General features: G+C 34.9%; 1 protein-coding gene across 1 annotated transcript in view; it reads left to right on the forward strand.

Moving 5' to 3' along the window:
* The window catches only part of ZNF280D (zinc finger protein 280D), a 123,932-nt gene that overhangs the window by 53,639 nt on the left and 42,422 nt on the right, over window positions 1-27,871 (forward strand). The window contains 7 exon segments of the mRNA XM_006831616.1: window positions 5,142-5,365; window positions 9,841-9,998; window positions 11,035-11,135; window positions 15,834-15,980; window positions 20,093-20,227; window positions 22,194-22,471; window positions 22,946-23,086. Coding sequence (XP_006831679.1) covers window positions 5,142-5,365; window positions 9,841-9,998; window positions 11,035-11,135; window positions 15,834-15,980; window positions 20,093-20,227; window positions 22,194-22,471; window positions 22,946-23,086 — 1,184 coding nt within the window.

A 27,871-nucleotide genomic window follows, 5' to 3' on the forward strand; every position in this document is an offset into this window, starting at 1 on the left:
CTCACCCGTGAAGCTGTCTGGACCTGTACTTCTTTTAGTTTGGAGGTTTTTGATGACCTGATCATTTTCTTCTTTTGTTATGGGTCTTTTCAAGTTTTCTACTTCACTCTGAGTAAGTTTAGGTAGGTCGTGTTTTTCTAAAAATGTATCCATCTCTTCTAATTTTTCGAATTTGTTAGAGTACAACTCTTCATAGTATTCTGTTATTATCCTTTCGATTTTGTTTGGTTCTGTTGTGACATTGCCCATGTGGTTTCTAATGCGAGTTATTTGTGTCCCTCTCTCTTTTCTTTTGTTAGTTTTGCCAGTGGTTTGTCAATTTTATTAATCCTTTCAAAGAACCAGCTCCTTGTCCTGTTGATTCTCTCTATAGTATTTCTGTTTTACATATCATTTATTTCTGCTATTATATTGATTATTTCTTTTCTTTTGGTGACTTTAGGTTCCCTCTGTTTTTCTGTTTCTAATTGTTGGAGATGCTGTGTTAATGGGTTAATTTTGGTTCTTTCCTCTTTTGGGATGTGCACATTTATTGCAATAAATTGTCCTCTGTACACCACTTTTTCCGTGTCCCAAAGATTTTGGTATGTTGTGTTTTCATTTTCGTTTGTTTCTAGGAACTTTGTCAATTCACATTTAATTTCTTCTTTTACCGAGTTACTTTTCAGCAGGGTGTATTACTCAGTTTCCATGTATTCGACTGTATTTCCTTGGTCTTCTTATTGTTGATTTCTAGTTTTATAGCATTTTGGTCTAAAAAGATGCTTTGTAGTATTTTGATGTTTGTAAACTTATGGAGGCTTGCTTCGTGACCTAACACATGGTCAATTCTGGAGAATGTTCCATGTGCACTGGAGAAGAATGTATATTGTGCTGTTGTTGGGTAGAATGCTCTGTATACATCTATGAGGCCAGGTTGGTTGATTGTATTGTTTAGTTCCTCTGTAACTTTGTTGAGTTTCTTTCTAGTTGTTCTGTCCCTTTTCGAAAGTGGTGGATTAAAATGTCTCAACATAATTGTAGACTTACCTATTTCTTTCCTCAATTCTAGTAAGGTTTGCTTCATAAATCTTGGTGCTCTCTCATTGGGAGCGTAGATACTTATTATGGCTGTGTCTTTTTGCTCAATTGAACCTTTGATCATGAGATAGTGTCCTTTATCTCTTATGCTGGTTTTTGTCTTAAAGTTTACATTATCAGAGATTAGTATTGCCACTCCTGATTGTTTATTGTTGCAGTTAGCTTGGTATATTTTTTTCCATCCTTTAACTTTTAGTCTCTTTTTTTTCTTTGTTTGTAAGGTTTGTCTCTTGCAGGCAGCATATTGAAGGGTCTTGTTTTCTTATCCATTCCGCCACTCTGTCTCTTTACTGGTGCATTTAATCCATTGACATTCAATGTAATTATTGATAGGTATGAATTAATTGTTGCCATTATGTTAATTGTTTGGTAATGCTGTTTGTTCCTTTGTTCTGCATGCCTTCTTGGGCTGAGTTTGGTTTTGTTTTGGGTTTTTTCCTGGTATTTCTTGTCGGTTTCTTCTTAGTTTTCATGTTTGCTTGTTCTACTTTGAATTTCATTTTCATGGTAAGTTGTGAAGTATTAACTTTCTTTGGGATTATTTTATAGTCTATTAACTTTTCTCTCCATTTAAGAGAATCTATTGTATCCTGTAATCTAACTGTCCTCCTCACCACCTGGATCTCTGTTCCTACATTTATCCCTTCTTTGACATGGATGTTATTTTGATCTTCAGTTGACCTCCCACCTCCTTTGAATTTGTTGTAGTTTTGTTCTATTCTGGACTCTGCTATCTGTCGACTGAGTTCCATGGTGTTGCCACGCCTGTCAATCTCTGGTTGTTGTCAGTTCTTGTTGGTTTTCAGTCCAAAGAACTCCCTTTAGGATGTTTTGAAGTGCTGGATTGGTTTTGATAAAATTTCTTAGATTCTGTTTATCCTGGAATGTTTTGATTACACCATTGTATTTGATTGATAGTTTTGCTCGATAGATGATTCTTGGTTGGCAGTTTTTTTCTTTCGGATTTTGTATATGTCTCCCCATTGCCTTCTTGCCTGCATGGTTTCTGCTGAATAGGCAGAGCTTAATCTGATTTGCTTGCCTTTGTAAGTGACACTTCTCTTCTCTGTGGCTGTTTTTAGGATTCTCTCCTTGTCTTTGATTTTGGAGAGCTTGATTATTATATGTCTTGGTGACTTTCTTTTGGGGTCTGTCCTTCCTGGGGTACATTTGGCTTCTTCGGTGTTTATCTTTTCATCTTTTAAGATGTTAGGGAAAATTTCTTCCAGAAGCTCTTCAGCTATCTCCTCTGTGGACTTCTCTGATACTTCCTGTTCTGGAATGCCAATAATTCATAAGTTGTTCTTCATGTTATCCAGCATGAATCTTAGACTCTCTTAATTTAAGATTTTTTAAATCCTTTTTTCAGCTTGCTCTTCTATCTTAGCAGTATTGAGAGATTTGTCTTCCAGGTCGCTAGTTCTGGCTTCCATCTCTTTCTTCTGTTCTGCTCCTTTCCCCTTTCAGTGTATTGTGCATTTCTGATATTTTATTATTAATTATCTGGACCTCTCTTTGCAGGTTTTGAATTGTTTCCAATGCTGTATCAATCTTGTTTGATTGCTCTTGTAGTACTTTCCTGACTTCTTCCTTGTTTTCCTCCACCCCTTTTCAGAGCATTTGAATTTGTTTCCACATCATTCTTATGAATTCTTTTTCAGGCAAATCCAGAACCTGCTCTTCCTCTTCTGGGAAGCCTTTGTCCCCAGTGCATTTGTCCCAGTTACTTTTTTCTGTGTTTGGACATGTTTTGAGATCATTTGTTGTGTTTGAGATCTTTTGTTTGTCGTTTCCAGTAGTTATGTGGGTTTTTTAATGCTTAAATGGGTGTTTGTTTCTGTGTTGTTAAGCTTACTGGGTGTCTCCTGGTGAATATGATCAAGAGATAGGCTTCCCTTTTTGCATGTAATGTTTAGCAGCTGTTATTGACTCCTGTGTCAATGGTGGAATATCATGGGGTATGTTTGTAGCTTGGCTATCTGGCCATGATTGCTGACTCTTCTTGGGTGACGTAGGGAGAATAAGCTCCCACCTGCAGGAAAAATGTGTGATGAAAAGGTCCAAAATCAGAAGCAATATAAGAGCAGAGACAAGAACTTCCACTTGAAACAAAAATAAAACGGTGGCTGACTGTTCAATTGCCTTGCTACACAGGCAGTGCATGTGCACCGTAGAAGCCTCCAATAGCGGGTGGGGGTGTCCACTTACTTAGGCCCCTCCTCTAGTAACCACCGTAGAGGTGCGCAGATAGATACTGAAAAGTTAATGGGAGAAAGATTGTTTACTATTTTTGTCTCTGAAGGTTGGTTAAGTATCTGCGTGTGCACAACATAATTCTTGAAATAGTTGTGTCTTCTTATGTTTGGGTCTTACAGATTGTTCATATGGTTTGTCTGTCAGGCCAAACCTGCTTTTTTTGTTGCCATATAGGCAGGGATTAATGGTCCTGCACAAGTTAACTTTACGGCTGGGACCACAGGCAGAAGTCAAAAGCAGAAGCCAAAGAATTTGCCCTTGGACCGATGGGCTCTTTCTCTCTGTGCCATGGAAAAGCTGTGGTCTCAAAACTGGACTACGGGGATGCACACCCACCCACCTGAAGGTGTCTGAACTGGGCAAAGAAGGCAGGACAGGGAGGAGGAGGGAAAAAAATGTGTAGAATCCCCCCAAGCCTCCTTTTAGCACTGGTTCCCTGTGCTGGTCTGGCTGTAGCCCTGCCTTCTGACTTCTGCCCTTGCAGGATGGCCACAGAGGGAGTCCTGTGCCTTGACCAGTTTCTAAAACACAATGTTTTCCTTTATACTGTGATTTTTCCACTGTTGGTTGTAGGAAACTGACGCCCTCACCCTTATTCTAGGTTCAGAGCTCTGGTGCAGTTTCTTGAGAGCTGCGTCTCTGGGTTTTCAGCCCCTCCCCTACAGAGCATGTCCTACCTGACACTGCTCTGCAGCAGCCAAACCGGAAGTGCCTTTTGTGTTTTTGATGAATATAGTTTTCCTTGGACAAAGTAGATCCAATTAATACATAAAGTTTCTCTAGTGAACTAGCATTTTATGTATGACAAATAGAGCAAGTGGATGTTGTTACCTAAGAAATGAAATAGAGTTATATTTAAATTTTAAAACTTTATGTTGCGACTAGTTTATTAAATATATTTAGGAAGAGTTTCGATTAACTGGTTTAAGTTGTACAAGAATTACATGGGTGAATTGTTAAACAAAGAAATGGACCCTACGTCTAGACATTTTTCTCCATTGGGGCCAAGAAATTGGCATTTTAACAGGCCTTTCTGGTTTTTGGAATGCAGGCCTTCCCTTGAATTATCCTTAGAAACACTACTCTAGAGAAACCCTACAAATAAAAAAATATATATAGTAAACGAATTAGTTACATATTTTCAGTTTTTTTAAAAAAAGGGCTTACATAGGAAAGGACTCCACGTTAGAACCAGTTGGAATGTGCTTTTACTCACAAGATAAAATTTCCCTTCAATAAGTATTCTAGATTTTTAAATGTAACTGTTGACATTTTTAAGATGTTGCTTATTTCTTTGTGACCCATACATTTTCTATCCCCTTGATTCTAAAGAATGCCAGCTTAGCTATGTGGAAAGTCCAGTTTCAAGTATGCTATATGGTGTTTGCTATATCATTTGATAATGAAACATATACATAATGGCATATTAAACTATTTCCTTTCTATATTTGACATGGGCACGAAATTAATGATTTATGGCTAGCAAATACATTTTTATTAAATTCTATTGGTAAAGGTAAATTGCGGAAAGAAAGGTAGAGATCTATGTAGCCAATCCTGGTTTTAGGGTTTTTAATTTCATTTTATATGTTTTTCATACATATATTTCTTGAATATTTTAGAGTATATATGCAGAGGAGTATTTCAGAGAACTTGTTTTGACTGTCACCACAACTTTTTCTTGAATAGTTTCCAGTTACATAACTGAACATGGTCTGGCTGTAGTAGTGGTAAACATTGAATCATTTGTGGTATCTAATTTTTCAAGAGTTAAATAAGGTTTTCTATTTTTTTTTCTTTTTCAGTATTGTTGTCCAGACATGATAAATAACTTTTTGGGACTGGCTAAAACAGAATTTTCAAGTACAACAGATAAAAATATGACAGTTGATTCAGAGAAAGGAAAATTGATCATGTTAGTTAATGACTTTTATTATGGAAAGCATGAAGGAGATGACCAGGAAGAACAGAAGACTCACACAACCTTTAAGTGCTTCAGTTGCTTGAAAATTCTTAAAAATAATATTAGGTATGTAAATAAATACTTATTTTTAGGTAACTGTTACCCATTTAATTTTGAATGATTTACCCTTCCATGGTGAGTATACCTTACTAGTATCAGCGTCCTCCCCATAGACTCATCTACTACTTGGCTGAGAGTTGGGCAATGAATGTGAGGTCCTTTCCAGACCTGAAGGGTGGTTGAGAACCCTAGTTTCAGGTTCCTCTAGTCTGTTTCTCACCTGTAAACCTGGTCTTCTTTTTTAAATAAATTTGAATTTTGTTCCATATTTTCTTCCACTCTAGCTGGGACTTTCAGAGCAGTTGGTAGTGGTAGCTGAGCACCACCTAATCCTTCTGGTCTAAGAGTTGTGGAGACTTGTTCCCATGTTCCATTAGTCCATTGGAGAAAGCTTATTTTAATGTAATGAAAAATTAACTTCTCTTCCCAATATTACCAGTGGTCTAAGAATTTTAATGAGTTAGATTGATTTTTTTAAAATAGATTCCTTTGCATTTTTTGTACATCACAAGAAATGACCTTTGTTTTGTTTAGTTTGACCTTTCCTTGCTAATATTATTTATTGTTCAAATCTTTCCATTTATAATTCATATTTATAATTTTTGGATAATTTACCTGTACAGAAAGTGATCTTGTGATTTATTTTAAGAGAATTACTAGTTCCAGGAATCGTGTCTTCTTTGATTTTTTTTAAAAATTAACATATTTAAAACATGTATATAATTCTTCCATGGAATTTTGTAGACTTTATACATGTATATTTTAAACTTATGAACTTGTGCTTTGTAATTTTGAAGTTATGTGTCATTTCACAACATTCTTCTTAGGTGATTTAGTAGCCATAACAAAGTAGTAAAACGTATTGATATATATTTTTGTATTATTATATGTTATTGTTGTTAAGTGCCATTGAGTTAGTTCCAACTCATAGCAACCCTATGTAGGGTTTCCAAGGAGTGACTGGTGAACTTGAACCACCGACCTTACAGTTCAGATGACTTTGCAGTCTGGCATATTAACCCACAGTGCCACTCCAAGACTCCTATTGTTATACAGTCTGATATTATATTGGATAAGATTAATTTTCTAAAGTTTTATTATAACAAATTTCAAATATTCAGCAAAGTTGAAAAAATGTTACCCAAGTATATTTTCATATGTACCACCTTGATTCTGCTGTTCATATTTTTTACTATACATGCTTGTTGACTATATTTTATCCTTCAAATGGTCTCATTTTCTTGATCCAGCAATACTGCAGGTAGTCTTGGGAATCTGCTTCCATTAAGATTATTGTTGTTAAGTGCTGTCAAGTCAGTTCTGACCCATAGCGACCCTGTATAGTGTTTCCGAGGAGTGACTGGTGAGCTTGAACTGCCAGCCTTGCGGTTCAAACTGACCTTGCAGTCTAGTGCATTAACTCAAAGCTCCACACCAGGATTCCTCCAAAACAACCCTATGGAACGTTTCTACTCAGTAATACATGGGATTGCTGTAAGTCTGAATCTGCTCGATTCCAACAGTAACCAACAACAACCTTCATCCTTCTTTCCAACGATCTGATTTTCTTGATGTGTTCCAAAGTTGCAAGCATCACTGTACTTCCCTTCAGTACATGTGCACATGCCCTCCCCCCCACCCCCCCACATATATACACACAAAGGACTTCAGAAAGTTCGTGGAGAAATGGAATTAAAACATAATAGAATTTTTTCACCCACTGTGTGTGAAGTCTCCTCATACATATTTTTAACGCTTACTCTCAATAGCTATCATTTATACTTAGCGTACTAAATGCCTATAGCTTACTTTGGGGCCAAACCTTTATTTTTCTGTTAGTTCTTGGGACCAAAAAGAAGTACATAAAGAACCCTAAAATATACCATAACATAAATATCTTAGCAATTATGAATACCATATTTAGGGTAGTTTTCAAAGTTCATCTGCATTTTTTATATGAGTTGTCACATTTCTTTACCTCCTGTAACTCAGAATCAATTCGACAGCAACTGATTTTTTTCCCATGCCTTAACAACCAGCAGTAGCTAATAAGTCTCAGTTGTTAACAGAAGGGAAATTGTTCTTGGAATTACGAGGGAACTTCAAAAACTTCATGGGAAAATGTCACTATCTTTCAATTACATTTTTCCTTAAGTTTTTGAAGCCCCCTTGTGTAATACTGAAATAGTATGACAATAAAACCTTGTCACCTCTTCCATACTTTTACCATTTTAGTAATAAAATATATAATGCACCAGAAAATCACATTAGTAAAATGGAGTCTTGGTGTGGTGCTGTAGGATAAGCACGGGACTGCTAACCACAAGATGAGGCATTCCTTGGAAACCCTATATAGAGTCACTATGAGTCAGAACTGACTTGAGTGTACTTAACAACAACAGCAAATGTAAAATGTATAGAAAAGTGGTAAACAGCTTTTTCTTTAAGATCCCAAACCCAAACCCACTGCCACTGAGTCAGTTCTGATTCTTAGCAATACTAAAGTGACCCTTTACAAGTAGCGTATTTGTTATTAAACATGTAGAAATAAAAGGTATCTTTTTTTCTTGTTATTTCAGAATATTTCTAGAGTATCAGAATAATATCTAGAAATTGAGTGTTTTTGTGAAGATTGATGGTTTAATAGTTGATTGTAAACACTGGGTAACCAAACAAGTTTCATATTTCAAATAATATATTACCTTGACAATAAAAACTATAGCGGCAAATTTATGGTGTTAGAGGATAGGTCAAGATTTTCACTCTGCCTTGTCAACATAAAGGCAGTTCCTGGGTATCAAATGAGATTCATTTCTAACTGTGTCTCTTAGTTAAATTTGTAGATAAGTTGGAAGGGTGCCTAGGGTTTCTTAGCCTTACTGTGTGTGCAAGAAAAGACTTGAAGCCTTTTCAGTGTTTTGAATGATGAACGTGCAGCAAGTGAAGGTGACTGTAATTAATTTGTTTCATTGGGGGGTTGGCTCAGTAGAGGTTAAGTCTCTACTGAAGTGATACATTATCACTTAATTTTGAGATTGTTTCCTTTGTGGATTCACAATAAATCAATTCAAAAGTGAGGGCAAATTTACATAACATTAAAGGGCAAGTACTGGTTGCCTTTGGTCCCCTGTTTGTAACCTAGGGATTTCTACATTGAGTATCTCCAAAATGAGATAGAGTAATTTTATTCTTGTAATCATTTTTTCCTCCTGAATTTCCATCTACTGGTTTAAGAAGTATGACCTCTTGATGGGGATTTTTGTAGTAATTGTGAGAAAGCTAGTTGGTTGAGGTAATTTTTATGTAGGTATTTTTTTTTTAAGTTTTGAGTTGTGAGTTCTAAGTTCAATAACTTAGTCTTTTTTCTTATGTGTGTAAATATTTAGCCAAGACTTGGATTGTTTATAAAGTCCATAGGTGTTGTAAATAGTTAACCTACTCAGCTGGTGACTGTATGGTTAGAGAAGAAGGATTGGCAATCTACTTCTGAAAAATAAGCCATTGAAAACTCTTTGGAGCACAGTTTTACTCTGACACACATGGAGCCACCAGCAATTTGAAAGCAACTGGTTACTGATAACTTATAAAGAGATAAAAATTATTATAGAAATAATGATTGATACTCAAAACAAAGACATTATCACTTTATTTTGAGATTGCTTCCTTTTTTGGATTCACAGTAAATAATTACTAATAGTTGACTTAGTCTAAAAATTATTATTCCAAATTCTTCAGTAAGCTGTTTTAAACATTCCCACTTACTTTGCACTCTCTGCTGCTGCAGGTCATAGTTCCTGCTCATAAGAAGCCTTTTAGGGAAGCTGAAATAGCAGAATGTAAAACTGAAAAATGGACATTGCCTACAAAGGGCATAGTCTGCAAGTTAAAGTGAACAGTCTGTGCTAACAGTAAACCAGTATCATTAAATAAAACTAAAGGTTTTTATAATTATAGGCATTAAAATTGCTTTTACATGCACTTAGAAACCAAGATACAAGTAAAAAGACCAGTAATTTGTCATTTTAAGCAGCTGGAACCAATTGTACATCTTCAAGACCTTAAAAGATTCTCTCATGTCTCTGTAGCTGCTTTTGTTGGTAGAGCTTTTTTGTTTACAGCAACTTACTTTAAAATGTAAATTGTATTTTACGTGTAGAAAGTAAATTTGCAGGATCTTCTTTACAGTAAAAAAAACAAAAAAATTTTAATGTTCTGAAATAATAATGATTAAGAACTTAAGTAAATTATTAATGTTTCAGATTAATTAAATTAATTTTAAAACAAAGGTTAAAAGAAAATATCATTAGTTTATTAAGCCATTTAATGTACATGATTAAAGGTGTAAACTTTTATAGAGGGTGTTAAGACTTTGGAGGATTTGTTTTGAGTGATACAACTGTATTTTTAAGAAATAGGCAAAGATAAGCAGTTGTGAGACTATTTTGAATCTAATTTTTGTACCTGCTGATAATTGTTTCTAGGTTTATGAACCACATGAAACACCATTTGGAACTTGAGAAGCAGAGCAGTGAGAGCTGGGAAAACCATACCACCTGCCAGCATTGCTACCGTCAGTTTCCCACCCCATTCCAGCTTCAGTGCCACATTGAAAGTACACACACACCCCATGAATTTTCTAGTAAGTTCAAATGGATTTAAATATTATTGATTTTGATCATCTGAACTGGTAGAAAACTTTAAGAACTCTGATGAAAACAAAATACAACTAAGAAATAGACTTTGGAATTAGAGGGCAAAATTGGAAAGTTTCGTTTTAACTTTTATAAATTTTTAACTAATGTTACTGGCAGTCCCTGGGTTAAAAACATCAAATTTATATACAACCTGTAGTTACTGCCACCCCACTTAAAGCCTGTTATATTAAAATTTTTGAGTTACTGACAGTGATTTGCAGAAATAAACAACTTGAATCAAAACATTATAATTATTACTGTATTAATATGTTAGAGATGTTTTAATATATATGGGTATGTTTTTTATGTATGGGAAAGTATGTTGTATACTAAGACAAACATTTGCTTAATTGATATTAGGTACGAACTATCCTGTTCTGTTCTTGCTAATTTCACTAAAAGATAGATTTAAGAACTGAACTTGTTCTTAATCAAGGGAATGCCTATAGTTACTGAAGTAGAAGTAACTACAGGCATCCTATATTTACATTCTCTTGTAAATATTCCTTTAGTGAAGACTCCCTTGGCATAACATATGCATTATATGTGCAGGACTAAATTCGAAACCTCAGATTCCATGGTTTTCCAATGTGAAACCAGTTCTCTTCATGTTAACATCAGTAAGAAAAGTAGCAACAGTGGTAGTTTAAAGTGCTGATTTTGCAGCTAAACAGCTTGAGTTCAAATCCAAATTTTATATTTTACAGCAGCTGTATGATCTCAGGCAAGTTACTTACTATTTGAATAATGGCGGTAATAATAGGACCTTCCTCATGTTGTTTTTACAAGAATTATGTTAGTTAAAATAAGTAAAAGTGCTTAAAATTGTACTTGACACAGAATTAACTCTTTAGCACCACCAAACTACTACAACTATTATTACTGTTGTTGATATAGATGTGTCAGATGAATTATATATATATATATACATATATACAATATCTTAAAATAGTGTAATGTCTTTTTTCCCCCCACTTTTAGCCATTTGTAAAATCTGTGAATTATCATTTGAAACAGAACATGTTCTTTTACAACATATGAAGGACAATCATAAACCCGGTGAAATGCCATATATTTGCCAGGTACACACACATTTTATTGTGTACTTAAGTGTTTGGTTTGTTTGTTTCTGTGGTTACAAAATTTAAACCTATTAAATGTGACGGGTCAGCAATTTTGAAAAATTTTTGTATAAATGATCAAATAGTAAGTATTTTAGACTGTGAGAGTCATTTACTCTGTTGGAACTACTCAGTTTCTGTAATTGTAACACAATAGCAGCTATCGATAATAAGTAAATGAATGGATATGACTGTGTTCAATAAGTCTTTGTTTATGGCCACTAAAATTTTGCATTTCTTATAAATTTCATGCCTCTTGATAATATAATGTTCTTTTTTTGTTTTTAAACTACTTACATAGAATTGGTAACAAAAACTAAAGTGCCTCTCATAATAATTTATTAGAAATTCATGGCTTAACTTGTACATTTTATGTATGGTTGGCAGGCAGTAGGCTGGATTTGCTCCTCATGTTGTTGTTTACTGACCCCTGTATTAGACAAAGAAAAACCCTTTTGGAGAAAGACAAATTTGTGACTATATCTACCATATAGGGAAGAATGCAAGTATAGCAGGGAAGCATTAGGTGCCATTGAGTCAGTTCAGACTCATAGCAACCTATGCACAATAGAAAGAAATAGTATCCGGTCCTGCACCATCTTCACAATCATTGTTATGTTTGAGCCCACTGTTGTAGCTACTCTGTCAGTTCATCTTCTTGAGCTTCTTTCCCTGTTTTCCTCAGTTTACCAAGCATGATGTCCTCCAAGGACTGGTCCCTCCTGATGACATGTCCCAAGTATGTGAGATGAAGTCTCACTACTCCTGCTTCTAAGGTGCATTCTGACTGTACTACTTCCAAGACAGGATTTTGTTTATCTTCTGACAGCTCATGGTATATTCAGTATTACTCACTAATACACTAATTCAAATGTATCATTCTTTTTTTTATATTGTCCAGCTCTCACATGTATATGAGGCAGTTGAAAATATCATGGTTTGGCTTAGGCATACCTTAGTCCTCAGAGTGATATTTTTGCTTTTTAATACTTTTAAGAGTCTTTTGCAATGGATTTGCCCAATGCAATATATGCTGTTTGATATCTTGACTGCTGCTTCCATGGGTGTTGATTATGGATCCAAGTAAACTAAAATCCTAGACAATTTCAGTCTTTTCTGTTTATCATGATGTTGCTTATTGGTTCAGTTGTGAGGATTTTTGCTTTCTTTATGTTGAGTTGTAATTGAAGGGTTTAAGTAAATGCTTTAGTCCTCTTCACTTTGAGCAAGAAAGGTGTTATGTTGGCCGAATATTGCAGGTTGTGAAAAGAGTTTTCCTCCAACTTGGATACCATGTTTTTCTTCATGTAGCCAGTTTCTCAGCATACAAACTGAATAAGCATGGTAAAAGGATACAACCCTGATGCATACCTTTCCTGATTTTAAAACATGCAGTATTCTTGTATTCAGACAACTGCCTCTTGGTGTATGCACAGGTTCCACATAAGTACACAACCAAGTGGTTTGGGATCCCCATGCTTGCATTGCTATCCATAATTTGTTATGATCCACAAAGTTGAATGCTGTTGCATAGTTAATAACACACAAGTAAACATCTTTCTGGTATTCGCTGCATTCAGCCGAGGTCTGTCTGACACAGCCGTGATATCATTCCATGATACCTTGTGAATGTTACTTGAATATCTGATAGTTCTCTGTTGATCAAGTGTTGCAATCATTTTTAAAGTTATCTTCAGCACAACTTACCTTGTATGTGATGTTAATGCTATTGTTTCATAATTTCTGCATTCCATTGCATAACGGTTCTCGTCAGTATTCGAATATATGGATTTCTTTTAGTCAGGTGGCCAAATAGCTCTCTTCCAAAATTCTTGGCATAGACGAATGACTGCTTCCAGCCATTGCATCTGTTAGTTGAAACATTTCGATTGGAATTCTTTCAATTCCTAGAGCCTTATTTTTCATCAAATGCCTTTAGTGAAGCTTGAGTACCATCCGTTTTTGATCATATACTGTCTCTTGAAATGTTGACTGTTGACCAGTTCTTTTTGTCATAGTGATTCCTTACATTCCTTCCATTTTATTTGTTGCTTCCTGCATCATTCAGTATTTTGCCCATAGAACCCTTTAGTATTGCAACTGAAGGCTCAAAATTCTTTTTCCCCAGTTCTATATTCAGTATTACTCACTAATACACTAATTCAAATGTATCATTCTTTTTTTTATATTGTCCAGCTCTCACATGTATATGAGGCAGTTGAAAATATCATGGTTTGGCTTAGGCATACCTTAGTCCTCAGAGTGACTAAGAAATGCTGAGTGTGTTCTTTCTTTTTGGTTTTCTAACTCCAGATTGTTGCACATTTCATTATAATACTTTATTCTCCAGGTGCCCTTTAAAATCTTGTGTTTAGCTCTCTTCATCATTTCATCCATTCACTTTAGCTACTTTATGTTTAAGAGGAAGCTTCAGAATCTCTTTTAACATCTATTTTTGTCTTTTCTTTCTTTCCTGTCTTTATAATGAACTTTTGCTTTTTTCATGTATGATATCCTTAATGTCATCTGCAGTCTGTTCAGTCTTCTTTCCTTGGTGTTAATTACCTCAAATCTTCTCTTGAGATGGCCTCTAAATTTCAGGTGGTATATTTTCAAGGTCATTTGGACTCTCATGAACTTATTTTTATTTTTCTCAGCTTCAGTTTAAACTTGCATATGAGCAACTGATGATCTTTTCTGCAGTTGGCCCTGGAATAGTGTACTTCTCTATCATCTCTTTCTACAGACATAGCCAATCGTTTTCCTTCCACCAAGTTTCATGTTTATGTTTTTGAAAAACGATAACAGACATAGCTCAGAGATACCGAGGGTTTGGTTCCAGACCAGACAATAAAACAAATACAACAGTTAAGCAAGTCACACAAATTTTTGTTTTCTAGTGTATATAAAAGTTATATTTAACACTAAGAATTACCAAAATGTGACACAGAGACATGAAGTGAGTTACGTGCATACTGTTGGAAACCTGGTGCTCAGTGCAGGATTGCTACAAACATTAATTTGTATAATGCTTTATTTGTGAAGGTCAGTAAAGTGAAGTGCAATAAAATGAGATATGCCTATATTTTCAGTGAATAAGTTATTATCTTGCATAATTCTTTCGTATGATCTTTGGTATTATTTGTATCATCAAGGCTATATTTCCCAGCTGCTGATCCTTCTTTTTTTCCCAATTTTTGCATCCCTGTCACCAGTTATCAATGTGTCTTGATGTATATTTGACCAATTATTGTCTGCAGAGATTAGTTAAAAATCTTCAATATCTTCATCTTTGACTTTAATGATTAGTGTGTAACATGGAATAATAGTTGTATTAATTGGGCTTCTTAGTCGGCAATGTGGATATGATCCTGTCACTGGCAGCATTGTATTCTCGGATGTATCTTGAAATGTTCTTTTTGACAGTGAATGTGACTCAGTTCCTGTTTGCCTTGTCCTTCCAAGCATAGAAGATGGTTAGGTTTCTGATTCAAAATGGCCACTGCCAGTCCATTTTAGCTCACTCTAATGGCTAGGATGGAGTCCTCATGCGGATAAGCACTGGACCACTGGGTCAGTGTGAACTGCAAGGTTAGCTGTTCAGACACTCCTTGGCAACGCTATACAGGGTCACTATGAGTCAGAATCAACTTGATGACATTTAACAACAGCAACAATACCTTGGATATCAAGCTTAATGTATTCTACTTCACTTTTGACTATTTCCAGTTTTCCTTGTTTCACACATTTGCATTCCACCTTCTGATTATTAATGGATGTTTACAGCAGTTTCTTGTCATTTTGAGTTGTGCTGTATCAGCACATGAAGGGTCTGAAAGCTTTACTCCATCCATGTCATTAAGGTCAGTTCTAACTTTGAGGAGACCACTTTCCCCAGTAATATTTTGAGTGCCTTCCAACTGGGGGTGGGCTCATCTTCTGACAATACATCCAACAATATTCTGATGCCATTCAATTTCCCAATGGACAGTTTTCCTAGAAGTTGATATCCAGGTCTTTTTTCCTAGTCTCTCAGTCTGGAAGCTCAGCTGAAACCTGTATACACTTGATGACCCTGCTGGTATTTGAAATACAGATGTCATAATTTATAGCTTTTGTTTAATATAGATGTCATAGCTTACAGCATCACAGCAACATACAAGTAACCATCAAACAGGAAACTGACAGATGAGTGGTGGTCCCTGGGAAATAGGAGATTCTTTTAGTTACAGAGCACCCAGCTAAATGCTTTGGGACTAATATAGTTTCATAATTTGAAAGTATAAGAATGCAAGAAAAATACATATTCTCACTGCCGTAGGCTGAAGGCTATTTAAAACCATGAGGAGAATACTGTTTTATATAACAGAAAAACTTTATAGGAGGAATTCTTAGAGCTTTAAAATTCAACTCAAAACCAAAGGGTGGTAGATCTGAAGAAAAGAAGGAAATTTAGTTATGTTTTCGGAAGCATTCCTAAATTTTTTAATGTAACTCTTCTGTCTCAGTATCTTTTGGTGCTTATATTAATGGGTTCTTTGGTTGTGGACATCAGAACTGAGTCATACACATTGTTCTCTAAACAAGTGACCCAGCATTGTTACTTTGTATATCAGTTACATATTTTCAAATTGAACTAAACCTTCTTTATATTTCTAGGTTTGCAATTATAGATCATCATTGTTTTCTGATGTTGAAACTCATTTTAGAACGTCCCATGAAAACACTAAAAACTTGCTTTGTCCATTTTGCCTCAAAGTTATTAAAATTGCAACACCCTATATGCACCATTACATGAAGCATCAGGTGAGATTTATTCGTTTTTATTTGTTTATATTGTCTTAGCTTAAAGACTGATTATGACTTAGAACATTGTTTCAATTTTTTTTCTTCAAAGAAAGTTCTAAATAAGATTTATTTTCACATATACTAAATTACTTGGGAAACTTCCTGTTCTTTTTCTTGATTGCTCTCTGTTGATGGTATAGCTTGTAAATAATGAAAATTCTGAAAGGTAGCTAGAAATAGTGACCCTGGAAGTAAGAGGGGAAAAAAAGGAAGATAAGTGAAATATCCAAAAGATTTCCAAGCCCAGAGGTAGTAGGTATTGAACTAATTTTGAAGATAGTCATAAAGAGTATAGGAAAAGATAAATTAGCACAAGAAAGATAAGATTGAAGACTCGTAATCTCATTTTCCTCTTAGTCTTCAAACTATTTCCACTTACTAGTCTTGTTATTATGAGAGTACACGTTGTTGTCATCATTGACCCAGAGTGTTTTTTAATAGGTGCCAGAAACAAAGAAAACAGTCAACTATATATTTAATGATAGCTATGCGAACTCTAGGCTATAGAACTTACATTATAGCTTGTTTCCTGGGTGGGTCAGTTCTGCTACATAATTTATGTTGTTGTTGTTGTTGTTAAGTGCCGTTGAGTCGGTTCCAACCCATAGCGATCCTGTACAGGGTTTCCGAGGGTGTAAACCCTTACGGGAGTAGAAAGCCTCATCTTTCTCCCGCGGAGCGGCTGGTAGTTTCGAACCGCTGACCTTAAGGTTCGCAGCCTGATTCATAACCACTACGCTACCAGAGCTCCTACATAATTTATAGGATCCCAATATTGGTGTTTGCTTTCTTCCTTTAAATTCTGATGTTTCACTCACTGGTTCTTATCCTGAAACAATTAAGCCATCCTGTTTGGTCTGTAACCTTTGGTAAAACACTAAACTTACTCTTGCACACTTCAAAGAAAAACAGTGCCTTTGCCAAATTAGAAGTCAATGGATTTGTTAAATCTTTTCATGTAATCAAGGAGTCCTGGGTGGTGTAGTGGTTAAGTGCTCAGCTTCAAACCCAAAGGTTTGAGTTGGAGCCAGGAGCCTGCTCTGTGGTGGAAGATGTAGCAGCAGTCTGCTTCCCTAAAGGCTGTATCCATGGAAACCCTAAGGGGCAATTGTACTCTGCCCTTTAGGGTTCCTGTGAGTCAGAATCAGCTTGATGCTGTGAATTTTATATTTTGTTTAGAGTATGTAAATCCATTTTTCCCACTTCATTAACCAACTCTATACATTTTCTTATTAAATTGGCATGTTAATTTATTTAGCACTTGTGTTCATATTTTTTCTGTTCCAGTCATTAGGCAATCATGAAATCAACTATGGTTGTTAAGGAGAAAAAGCATCAAAGTAGAATTCCAATATAAATTTGGTATCCACCTACATTGTTATTGGCATGCCATCCATCCTTGAGCAGATTTGGAAATACCTGTTTGCTCTAAGGTTTCCCTAGCAATATTCCATCTGGTTTCATTCAGTAGGCTGTTGTTGTTGTTGTTATCTGTTGTTGAGTTGGTTCTGACTCATGGTGGCCCTGTGTAGGGTTTCCAAGGAGCAGTTGATGAGTTTGAACCACCAACCTTCCTTTAGCAGCCCAGTGCTTATCTTGCAGTGCTGCACACTCAAATGTCTGATAAATAAGTTTGGTAACAGCCTAATTTACAAAATAAAACAGTGTTTTGTTTTTAAACAGTACTTCTCAGAACTTGTAATATGGGGTGAGCATTCTAGATCTCCAGTGAAGGGTTATGAGTTATTGTGTCGTTACCCAAACTGGACCATTGAACCTTCATTTGCACACTACTTACTAGCGTTTCTTGAGGAACAGAGTTTGGGAAATGGCTATTTTTAATATTCTATATTTCATCTTTGACCTTTAATTTTGAAAGTGAGAATGGAGTATAAGATGTAGCTCTGTTTCACTATGAGAGTTTTAATATAATTTTTCTTTGATGCTTTCCTAAGCTTGAGTGAGATGGAGAAGTGAGAAAGATAAGTATGAAGGAGATATGTGGAATCACTACTTGGGCAATGTGATCTACAGTTAGTCTTCATATTATGTATTTTTGAGTTGTATGTTTTAACTTGCTATGAAGATTCAATGTAATTTTTGTTTGTTCGGAGTATGCAGAGAGTATACAGCCAGCAATAAAGAGGGGATAATCTAATAAAATAAGGACATAAGGCATCCTTCCAGGTATTTTAAATTTGCAAAACCATTTACAAAAGACTGGATGGTGCAAATAGTAATGTGCTCGGCTGCTTACTGAAAGTTGGGGTTCAAGTCCACCCAGAGGAGCTTCAGAAGAAAGGTCTGGTGATCTGTTTCCAAAAATCAGCCCTTGAAAATCATATGGAACACAGTTCTATTCTGAAACACATGCAGTTGAGAGTCAAAATCGACTCCATGATAGTTGGTATTTTAATTGACTTAGAAAACCTTATCTGAGCAGGATTATAAATTTATAATTGAGATGGCATTGTTACTAGAAGAAGTGTTGTTGTTAAATGCTGTCAGGTCGCTTCTGAGTCATAATGATCTTGTATAGCAGGGGTAGTAATGTCCTGTCTGCAGACCATATTAGTCTAGCCCTGCCAAGGTAACCATAGTTCCAGCCAGTTAACAGTTGCTGTTAAGTGCCTACAAGTTGGTTCTGACCCATAGTGACCCTGTATAGGGTTTCTGAGGAGTGGCTGGTGAGCTTGACTCCCAACCTTTCTGTTCAAATCAACTTTGCAATCCAGAGCATTAATCACAATGCCACAGCAGGACTCCAGCCATTGTGAGTTAATTAAATGTTTGACCAAATACAGCAGGCTAATTTTTAAATTGATAATTTTGTATGGTCCATGAATGATGTTAAAATTTTGGCAGAGAAAATGTTCCCACCACTGCTGTATAGGGTTACCGAGGAGTACCTCGTGACCTTGCAGTTGAGCCTGGCCTCGTGGCCCAGTACTTACCCTCTAGCACCACACCAGTATCCCACTATTACAGTAGACAGTAAGAATACTATCTGTGACTCACTTCAGTTCTAACTTTTCCTTAATAAAGAATCTCTGTCTTCAGGTGATTTTAGAGATAGCAGCCAGTTTATATGACTTTGTAGAATAGTCTTAAATTCTGGTGTGGTGCTGCTGTGGGTTAATGCACTGGACTGGCAAGGTTGGTTTGAACCACAGGGTCAGTGTTTCATGCTCACCAGCTGCTCCTTGGAAACCCTATACAGTGTCACTATGAGTCAGAACCAACTCCACGGCATTTAACAATAACAGTTATGTTCATTAGATCTTTAATTAAAACAAAAACAGTATATATTCATCATTTGCCTTATGACAGTCAATGTTGCTTTACGTGTTGTTTAATCCCTACAACCACTCTACAAAGCGGCTCTAGTATTATTGTATGTTTTATAGAGGAAAAACAAAACTTTAAAGAAATAACCCAATTGTTGTCACATATTATCTGACAAATGGCAAAGTTAAAAAAAAATTGACTTCAGAGCCCTGCTTTGCCAGAGTGAGATTTCATACTGGAATTTAATCTAAAGACATAATTATAGATACTCAAAAATTACCTTGAAAAGCCCTCAAATCACTGTAAACAATGTAACAGTGATGTCTGACTTCTTCAAACAGATTGTACTTTATTTGATTGAGTATCATGTTATTAAAAAAAATGCATTAGTGAGATGTTGGTGGTTCGATGGTAGAAGTCTCACCTTGCATGTGGGAGCCATGGGTTCAGTTCCCAGCTAGGATACCTCACACACAGCCACCACCTTCTGCTATTGGAGTACTTCACACCACAGTTTGATAGAACTTTCATTGACCCTGCTGATAGAACTTTCATCCTTGATTCCTATATGGTAATAAATAATTTTGAAACCCAATTGCTACTGCAAGTTATGTTTTTAAAAAATAGTAATATATTGGTAGTATTTATTATGGAAAAGGACAAAATACTAGTTTTTAAATTGTTGAGCTGTCCTTAAAGCTAAGTCAGAGTAGTAGCATGTCACAGGAGTTGTGGTTGTAGAGCTTCTTTTCCCCTGGTTTTTTGCTTTGTTTTCTAAATAGAAAAAAGGAATACATCGTTGCTCAAAATGCAGGCTGCAGTTTTTGACATGCAAGGAGAAAATGGATCACAAGACTCAACATCATCGAACGTTTATGAAACCTAAACAACTAGAAGGATTGCCTCCTGGAACAAAAGTGAGTTTTAAATATGTTGTATTTTAAGTGGTTGTATGATAATAGAAATTAACTCTTGCCTGTTGTTTATTTTTTTAATAAGATATTTTAGAAGTGACTTCTGAATTTTACTGTGACTTTAATGTTAGGTTTCATCATTGTTAGGCTTAGAAAGAAAAGACTTCTAACTATTGTTTTGAGTTCAGTGGCCTGTCCTTTGTTGGAGTGGTATTCCTTTGTAAAAAGTGCATCTAGATTAACTTTTGCCTGGATGAGTGGATTATTTAAATATTATAAAGGCTATTTTTGAGATATTCCATTTGGCAGTTACATGTCTGTTTTAGCTGTTAGACTGTATGGGGTTTGAGAACAGAAATCATGTTTGATTTATTTTTGTGTCCTCATTACTGGTTTGCCATAGGTATGCTTTGAGTGCCATAGGCTCCTAGATATTTGTTGAAATTGGTGTTACTGGGTTGCTTTCAAAGAAGCAAGTTCTGCTGCTGGATAAGTGAGCAAACACATATCTGACTGCATACTGATGAATGTAATTTTCTTTTCCCTGTTTGCCTTATATACATCTGTTTTCTCTGACTTCTTTATATACAGTCAGCTCTTGAATATTTGCTCCAGTGGAGGGAAACAGAGGCATGGATAATCCAAAGTGAAATAATCCCCAAAACATTTATATTTGGCTTTGGGTACTTACCTTTGAATGTGGGTATGTCTGTTATTTGAATTAACTAAAACAATATAAAGCCATGCTCTGAAGACCTAGAGCGAGAGACGCTATCCAGTATCCTTCCCTGCAATCCATTCATTCCATGCTGGGACTAGACATGCAGAACACTAATGTAAGCAGTGCAGTCCTCTCTCATATCTTCCCTTATTCATAATAATAGTAATAATAATAGCAATAATAATGATACTAAATGTTTTATAACTCTTTAGAGTTAGGCTTTCAGTGTGCTTTTTCATACATTCTGTTTAATCCATACAGCAATCCAGGGAGGTAGACAAAACCTAAACTGTCTCCATATTATATCAAGGAGGCTTAGAGAGGATAAGTTACTTATTCAAAGATTATATGACTGGGAAGGGGTAGTATGAGATTCAACCTTAGGTCTTTTCCACATTAGTCCAGTGCTTTTATGTAATACGAAACCACATATATTTCTTAGGACTTCCTTACAGGCTTTTCCTCAAATACATTGCTGTTATTAAGTGCCGTCATTGGTTCTGACTCACAGCAACCCTATATAGGGTATCAGAGGCTTAAAATCTTTGCGGGAGTAGAAAGCCTCATTTTTCTCCTACTTTCAAATACATTGGGGGAGTCTAATCAAATGATTATTATTGAGAATGTTGGTAGACAATTATGTTTTCCATTGTTAACCAACAAATCTAATCAAGCATTTTCTCTTTCTGAATGCTACATAAAAATTTTTTTGTTTTGTTTTAAGAAATTCTGAATATTATCAAACTCTCCATGCTGTATGATGAGTTGATGTAAACTCTCCCATAACCTTTACAAACTTAAATCCTGCCCAATAAACCCTGGGAAAAGAACACATTTGCTGTAGACCTGTTTGCTTTATAATTATTAAAGGACAATGCAGACCTTTATAGAGATGATTGTTCAGGTTTTTTCATTTAAATTTTAACCTCTTTATTTGTGAATTCTTTTTAGTTAGTGCATAAAAATAGCTATGGTATGTGCTTTTTTGACATTCATGTAATTTGTGTTAACTTCTAATTGTCTATTAATTTCTTATGTTAACATAACTGATAACAATATAAAACTGTAATATTACAACAATGAATAAATATGCTTAGTTGCTATTAATAAAGATTTAGAATAAATGTAAGTTAATCAATTATAGTTTTGCTTTCTTTTATCAAAAAATTTAACTTTTTATATTACAGTGATAGTTTCATGCATTTTAATAATTAATTTATAAGATACATATTGTCTTTACGTTTGTAGGTTACTATTCGAGCTTCAGTTGGACCTCTTCAATCAGGATCTTCACCTACACCTTCCATTAGTGCAAGCACTTCTACCCTTCAGCTCTCACCATCAAGGACTAAAAATATAACTGCTAAAAATTCCACAAAATCTAATACAAATAAACCCAATGCAAGTAAACCTAATGGAAGTAAATCTAAATGCAAATCAAAACTCTCTACTGTGCAAAAGAAACAAACTACATTGAATAATAGCAATAAAAAAAGCAAAGTCAGTACAGCATTGAGGAGCTTAAGGTAATATCTTTTAATCCTGATATACAATACTAATCTCAAACTTAAAACTGTTCCTTAATGTATATTTGCCCGCTAACAGAGAACTCTGTTCTACAATTACACCATGTTAGTCAATTATCTGGCACAAAGACCAACCAAATAATAAAAAAAAACTTTTTTTTTAGAACTGTTCAGCAGCACTTGAATTACTGTGTTTATTCTGTAGTCTTCATCTATTGCACTTGTATATGTATTTTGTACTTATATCTTATGGTGTTTGATTGGATTAATTTAATCCCTTTTTAACTTTAAACAATGATAGATTTTTAAATACTTATTATAGCTTGTTTCATAGCAGCTTTTAAAAAACATAAGCCTGTGTTTAAAGATGTTTAGTTAAACACTTTAACTTTAATTAATAGAACATTAAGAAGATTATTCTTTATAATTTTTGTTTAAAAATATTTTTCATAATTTTCTTTATGTCTCCATAAGGTATCGTCGGGGAATTAACAAGTGCATTGAGTGTTGTTCCGAAATAAAAGATTTTTCAAACCACTTTCCTACATATGTCCACTGTAGTTTTTGCAGATACAACACTAGCTGTAGCAAAGCCTATGTAAATCATATGATGAGGTAAGTAAGATGAGTTAAATTGCCAATTAATAGACTATGGTTCAGGAAGTTTGTATTTAAAAAACAAAGTCATCCTATTAGAATGCCGTTTTTCTCTTCAAGAATTAGAGAAAAATTATAGAATTAGAATTAGATAGAATTAGAAAGGTCTATCAGTAGGGTCTGGTACTATTTTCTAGTGATGAAACTCATGTGATTACTGGAACTCATGATACTGTATGTTTTATAGAACTTTAGAATTGTAAGAACATTAAGACTTATAAAATTAGAGGATTGATTTGTTAGGGAAGTAGATTTTCTTTATGAACTTTTTCCTACTATGTTGTTGTTATTAGGTGCCGTAGAGTCAGTACCTACTCTTAGCGACATTGTACAGCAGAACAAAACACTGCCTGGTCCTGTGCCAATCTCACAATTGTTGGTATGGTTGAGGTCATTGCTGTTGCCACTGTGCCAGTCCATCTTGTTGGGAGTCTCCCTCTTTTTTGCTGACCCTCCTCTTTTGTGATATCCATCTCCAGAGACTGGTCGCTCTTGATAATGTGTCTGAAGTGTGAGAGATGAAGTCTGGCCATCCTCACTTCCAAGAAGCATTCTGACTGTACTTCTTCCAACACAGATTCGTTTGTTCTTCTTATAGTGTATGGTACTTTAAATATTCCTCTCTACCACCATACTCAATTGCATCAATTCTTCTATGGTCTTCTTAATTCACTGTTGGACTTTCACATGCATATGAAGCTATTGAAAATACCATGGCTTGGGATCAGGTGCACCTTAGTCCTCATACTGACATCTTGAACACTGTAATTTGAGTCCTCTCCATCTAACATCTACAACTAGACCTTTGAAGGTGTTAATCACCAAATTTTCTCATTTTAATTCTTATTTCTCTATAACTGTAATAGTGGAAATTGTTCCTGTCTTACTTTTGAAACTTCTCCTAAGCTTTTGTTGAACTATATTACCCCTTTTACTTCTTCCATTTTGACAATACCTATCTCATTGTTTTTTCTTACTTCAACTTATCTTACCTCTTTATATTCCCTTCCTGAACTGCTCTCATTTTTGTCCTTTAGATTTTCGGAGATCCACCTCTTTATCTTTAGCTGTTTTATAGCTTTGACTCATTCACCTCTGAAAAGAACACAAATAAGCCAAACATCTTAATGTTCATGATCATTTTTTTCACCCAACTACTACCTTACTACCCTTTAAGTTACACTTCTTTCATAGCATCATTTGCATGAATGTGGCTCACCTGCTGGATATTACTTACCTTTATAAGTTGCTGAAGTGCATGAAATATTCGATCTGCTTACTGCAGCATGTCTTCCTGAGACTCTACCTCCTGCATCTTAGCACTCTACCTTCAAAATACTGTAGTAGTTCTATACCCATCTCCCAACTGTGCTACATCAAGCACCAGGCAACCTTACCCTTAGTTTCCTGCTAGAAGGAAATACGTTCTATTACTGTGCCAAATATGTGTCTGCCCAAAGAAAGTTTTACTTCTGCCCCTAATTGATTAGGGATCAAATTGGAAAATATTCTTGTGTTTCTTAAACCAAAGTAATTCTGTCCTTCCTTCTCTCATTTTCTGTAAGCTTTCTAACTGTCTTGTAGAACTTCCAAACCCACTTTATATCAAAACATTCTTTTGATATAAAAGAATGCCTTTTTCAGTTCCTAGAAAGCCCCAGGCCTTTGCTGCATTGTCACCACACACTGAGACTTTACTCATTGTTATCCTCCTCTGGAACTGAAAACTTCCACTGCTACTTCCCTAAAGCTTTTGTATATCTTCTTTGTCTCTACTTGAGGGTACCCTTGTTTTTCTCACTGCCTTAGGTACCTCACCCCTGCCCTGTATGGACGTTTATTGAGAGCTGGAATTCTGTATGCCCAGAACTTTGTTTTTCTAGAGGATGTGTTCCTTTAATCTCTATTTAATCTCTAGCCAATTCTGTAGTGTGTCACTTGGTTCTCCCCCACTCCCCTGCCCCGAACTCACCATGGTTTTAAATCTGCTTTAATCCATTTATAAAGATTCCTGTTCTATAAATTAATGTGCCCCAAAGTACATTTCCTTTCATGCTCATTATTATCTACAGTTTTCTTATTTTCCGTTGTTTCCTTAAAAAACCTGTGCGCTTCCTTCTCAGTTTATTATCTTAAGTGAAGTGCCTGATCACCAAAATCACAGTGGTCATTCCTCTTTTGTATACCTTTATCTAGTCTGCCATATATTTATTTGTGTCGGTATTATCTCCTTGTGAAGAAGCGACTCACAGTATTTACCATGACACCTAGTACATTAAGAAGTAATTATAAAAAATCTGTTGTTATTAAGTCAATTATCGACTCATGGCAATCACGTGTGTCAGAGTAGAACTGTGCTACATAGAGTTTTCAATGTATATATATTTGGGAGTAGTTCAGTCGACCTTTCTTCTGAGATGCTTCTAGGTAGACTCAAACTAACAACCTTTGGTTGAAGCACGTTAAACATTTGCACCACTTGGGGACCTCATTGGTAGTTATAAAAGACCTCAATAATTATCTACAAAAAGGGTATTAAAAATCTTGTAGCAGTTGGATCATTAAAATATTTTTGAAGGAAAGGACATCATTATACAGTTTTTAAATGATTTTTTTAAGAATAGTATTTAGGTGAGTGGGAGAAACATGACGATTTCTGCCCCAATAAAGATTTATAACCTCAGAAACTGTATACAGGCTCACTGTGAGTGAACTGAACCATGGTACATAACCACCACTCACCGTTTAGATGAAAGTATTTACAGTTTTGTCCCTAAAAGTTTATAACTTTTTGGCAGCAGTAGAGATCATCTGAAAAAATGCACAAAAATTGTTTTATATTGCTTATTCCTTAAGATGATGTATAAGAAGGCCTTTTCTGTCCATATAAGATAATAAACTTGATTGCTGACATGGTTATTCAGTAGTTCTTCTTCTGCCAGTTTATTTTACCTAGATGCAGTCCCACAGTATTGATTATACACCGAATTACTAAGACATGTGGGGAGGCAGACTCGTGGTGAGAAATCGGGCAAATTTGGATTTGAGTCCAAGCATCATTTATTAACTGTCTGTCTTTGGGTAAATTACTCCTGTTTTTTGTTTCTTTCTTAAAAAGAAAGTCATAGTGATGATTAGAGAAAATGCACTTAAAGTACTTAGTAATAAACTATTTTTCCACTTAGGAGAGAGAGTAATGATGTCAATTTCAACTTGTAGCCACCCTGTATTGGGTTTCCTACAGTGCCACATCAGGTGTCTATGTTACTGTTATTTGCTGGGGGATAAAATATTGGTCTTTAATTTTCACCTCTGTGCATCCATAAAACATGAATATAAGGGTGATACATTTATGTAGTTTCATGTGATAAATAATTGTGGATGCACAAAGGTGGTAAATAGTAATCTTTCTAGCAATAAGTATAGGAAATATTTTCATAAGTGATATTTCACTTAGGGTTTGAATAATATTGTTGGGTGTTACGAAAATGATTCCTCTTAAAAAATTCACAGAATCAAGGTTTTTAAGAAAACCTTGCTGAAGACTCACCCCACTCCCTCACATTTACACATAATAAATTTAAGTAAAACTAGATTCAGACAATTAAATTTTACACATAGTAAATTTAACTAAATTTTAGAGAATAACGTGATGAGTTTTTATACTTGTGTACATTCATTTAACAGGTAGTAGACTTAAACACTAGATTGAGATTGTAATGTTAATATTTTTAATACATTTATTTTATTTTCTTGGTATCTACATCAAAATTTTAATAAAAGTACATAGAATTCCAAGTTGTTTTTTTCCTGAATTTTTCAAGTGTGTTCAGTGAACATTATATTTCTTACCAGAAAAATAGACTAAAATGAGTATACAAATGCATTTACACCACATGATTAAACTACATTTTAATAAAAATCTTAACCTTTTTCTCTTTAACTTATGTTTATTTCTGTATGCTTATAGTTTTATGCAGAGCTAATAGAAAATGATATTGCTATTAAGTGCCTTTGAATAGATTGCAACTTTATAGCAACTGTTTATAGTGTTTCTGAAGACCAGCTAGTGGATTTAAACTGTCAACCTTGTGGTTCACAGTCTAGTGCCAGTCCTCCAATGCCACACCAAGTGTCTAGAAAGTATATTGTTCCCTTTTTATTTTACTTTATTTTCATTCCTTATCAACTTTTACATTCATGTAATATACAAAACTACAAATGAAGAATTTCTGTTCTAAATATAGAGAAATCAAAGAGGCAGTTATCTTATCATTTTTGTAGCTATAGTTAGTTGCAACTTACCGTGACCCTGTATAGGGTTTTTATAAATGGGAAATTCAGAATTAAAACTAGATTCAGACAATTAAAATTTTTTAATTAATAGCATTTTAGAAAGGGACAAGATATAGACAGGGAAGTAGAAGTCATAATAAAACAAAATATAGTTGTTGTGGTTTTTTTATCTTGTCAAATAGAGGATAAACCCAAACAGTGTACTTGTTTTAAGACAAAGAAGGAAAAGCCTAACCTTTAAAAGTTACTTTAAAACCTCAATTTCAAAATAAAAGCTTATTTTGGCTCATGTTCTTTGAAGAATCAGATAAAATCTTACACTCATTCCTCTGGAAAAACACAGATGTGTACACAAAACTTTGCATATAATTCCAGGGCTTTCTAACCCCCTAACACTATTCTAAAAATAATTAAATAAAATATTTTAGGATGTCTTAAATTTATAAA

Source organism: Chrysochloris asiatica, unplaced genomic scaffold, assembly GCF_000296735.1.
Source record: "Chrysochloris asiatica unplaced genomic scaffold, ChrAsi1.0 scaffold00004, whole genome shotgun sequence".
Taxonomy (NCBI): Eukaryota; Metazoa; Chordata; class Mammalia; order Afrosoricida; family Chrysochloridae; genus Chrysochloris; species Chrysochloris asiatica.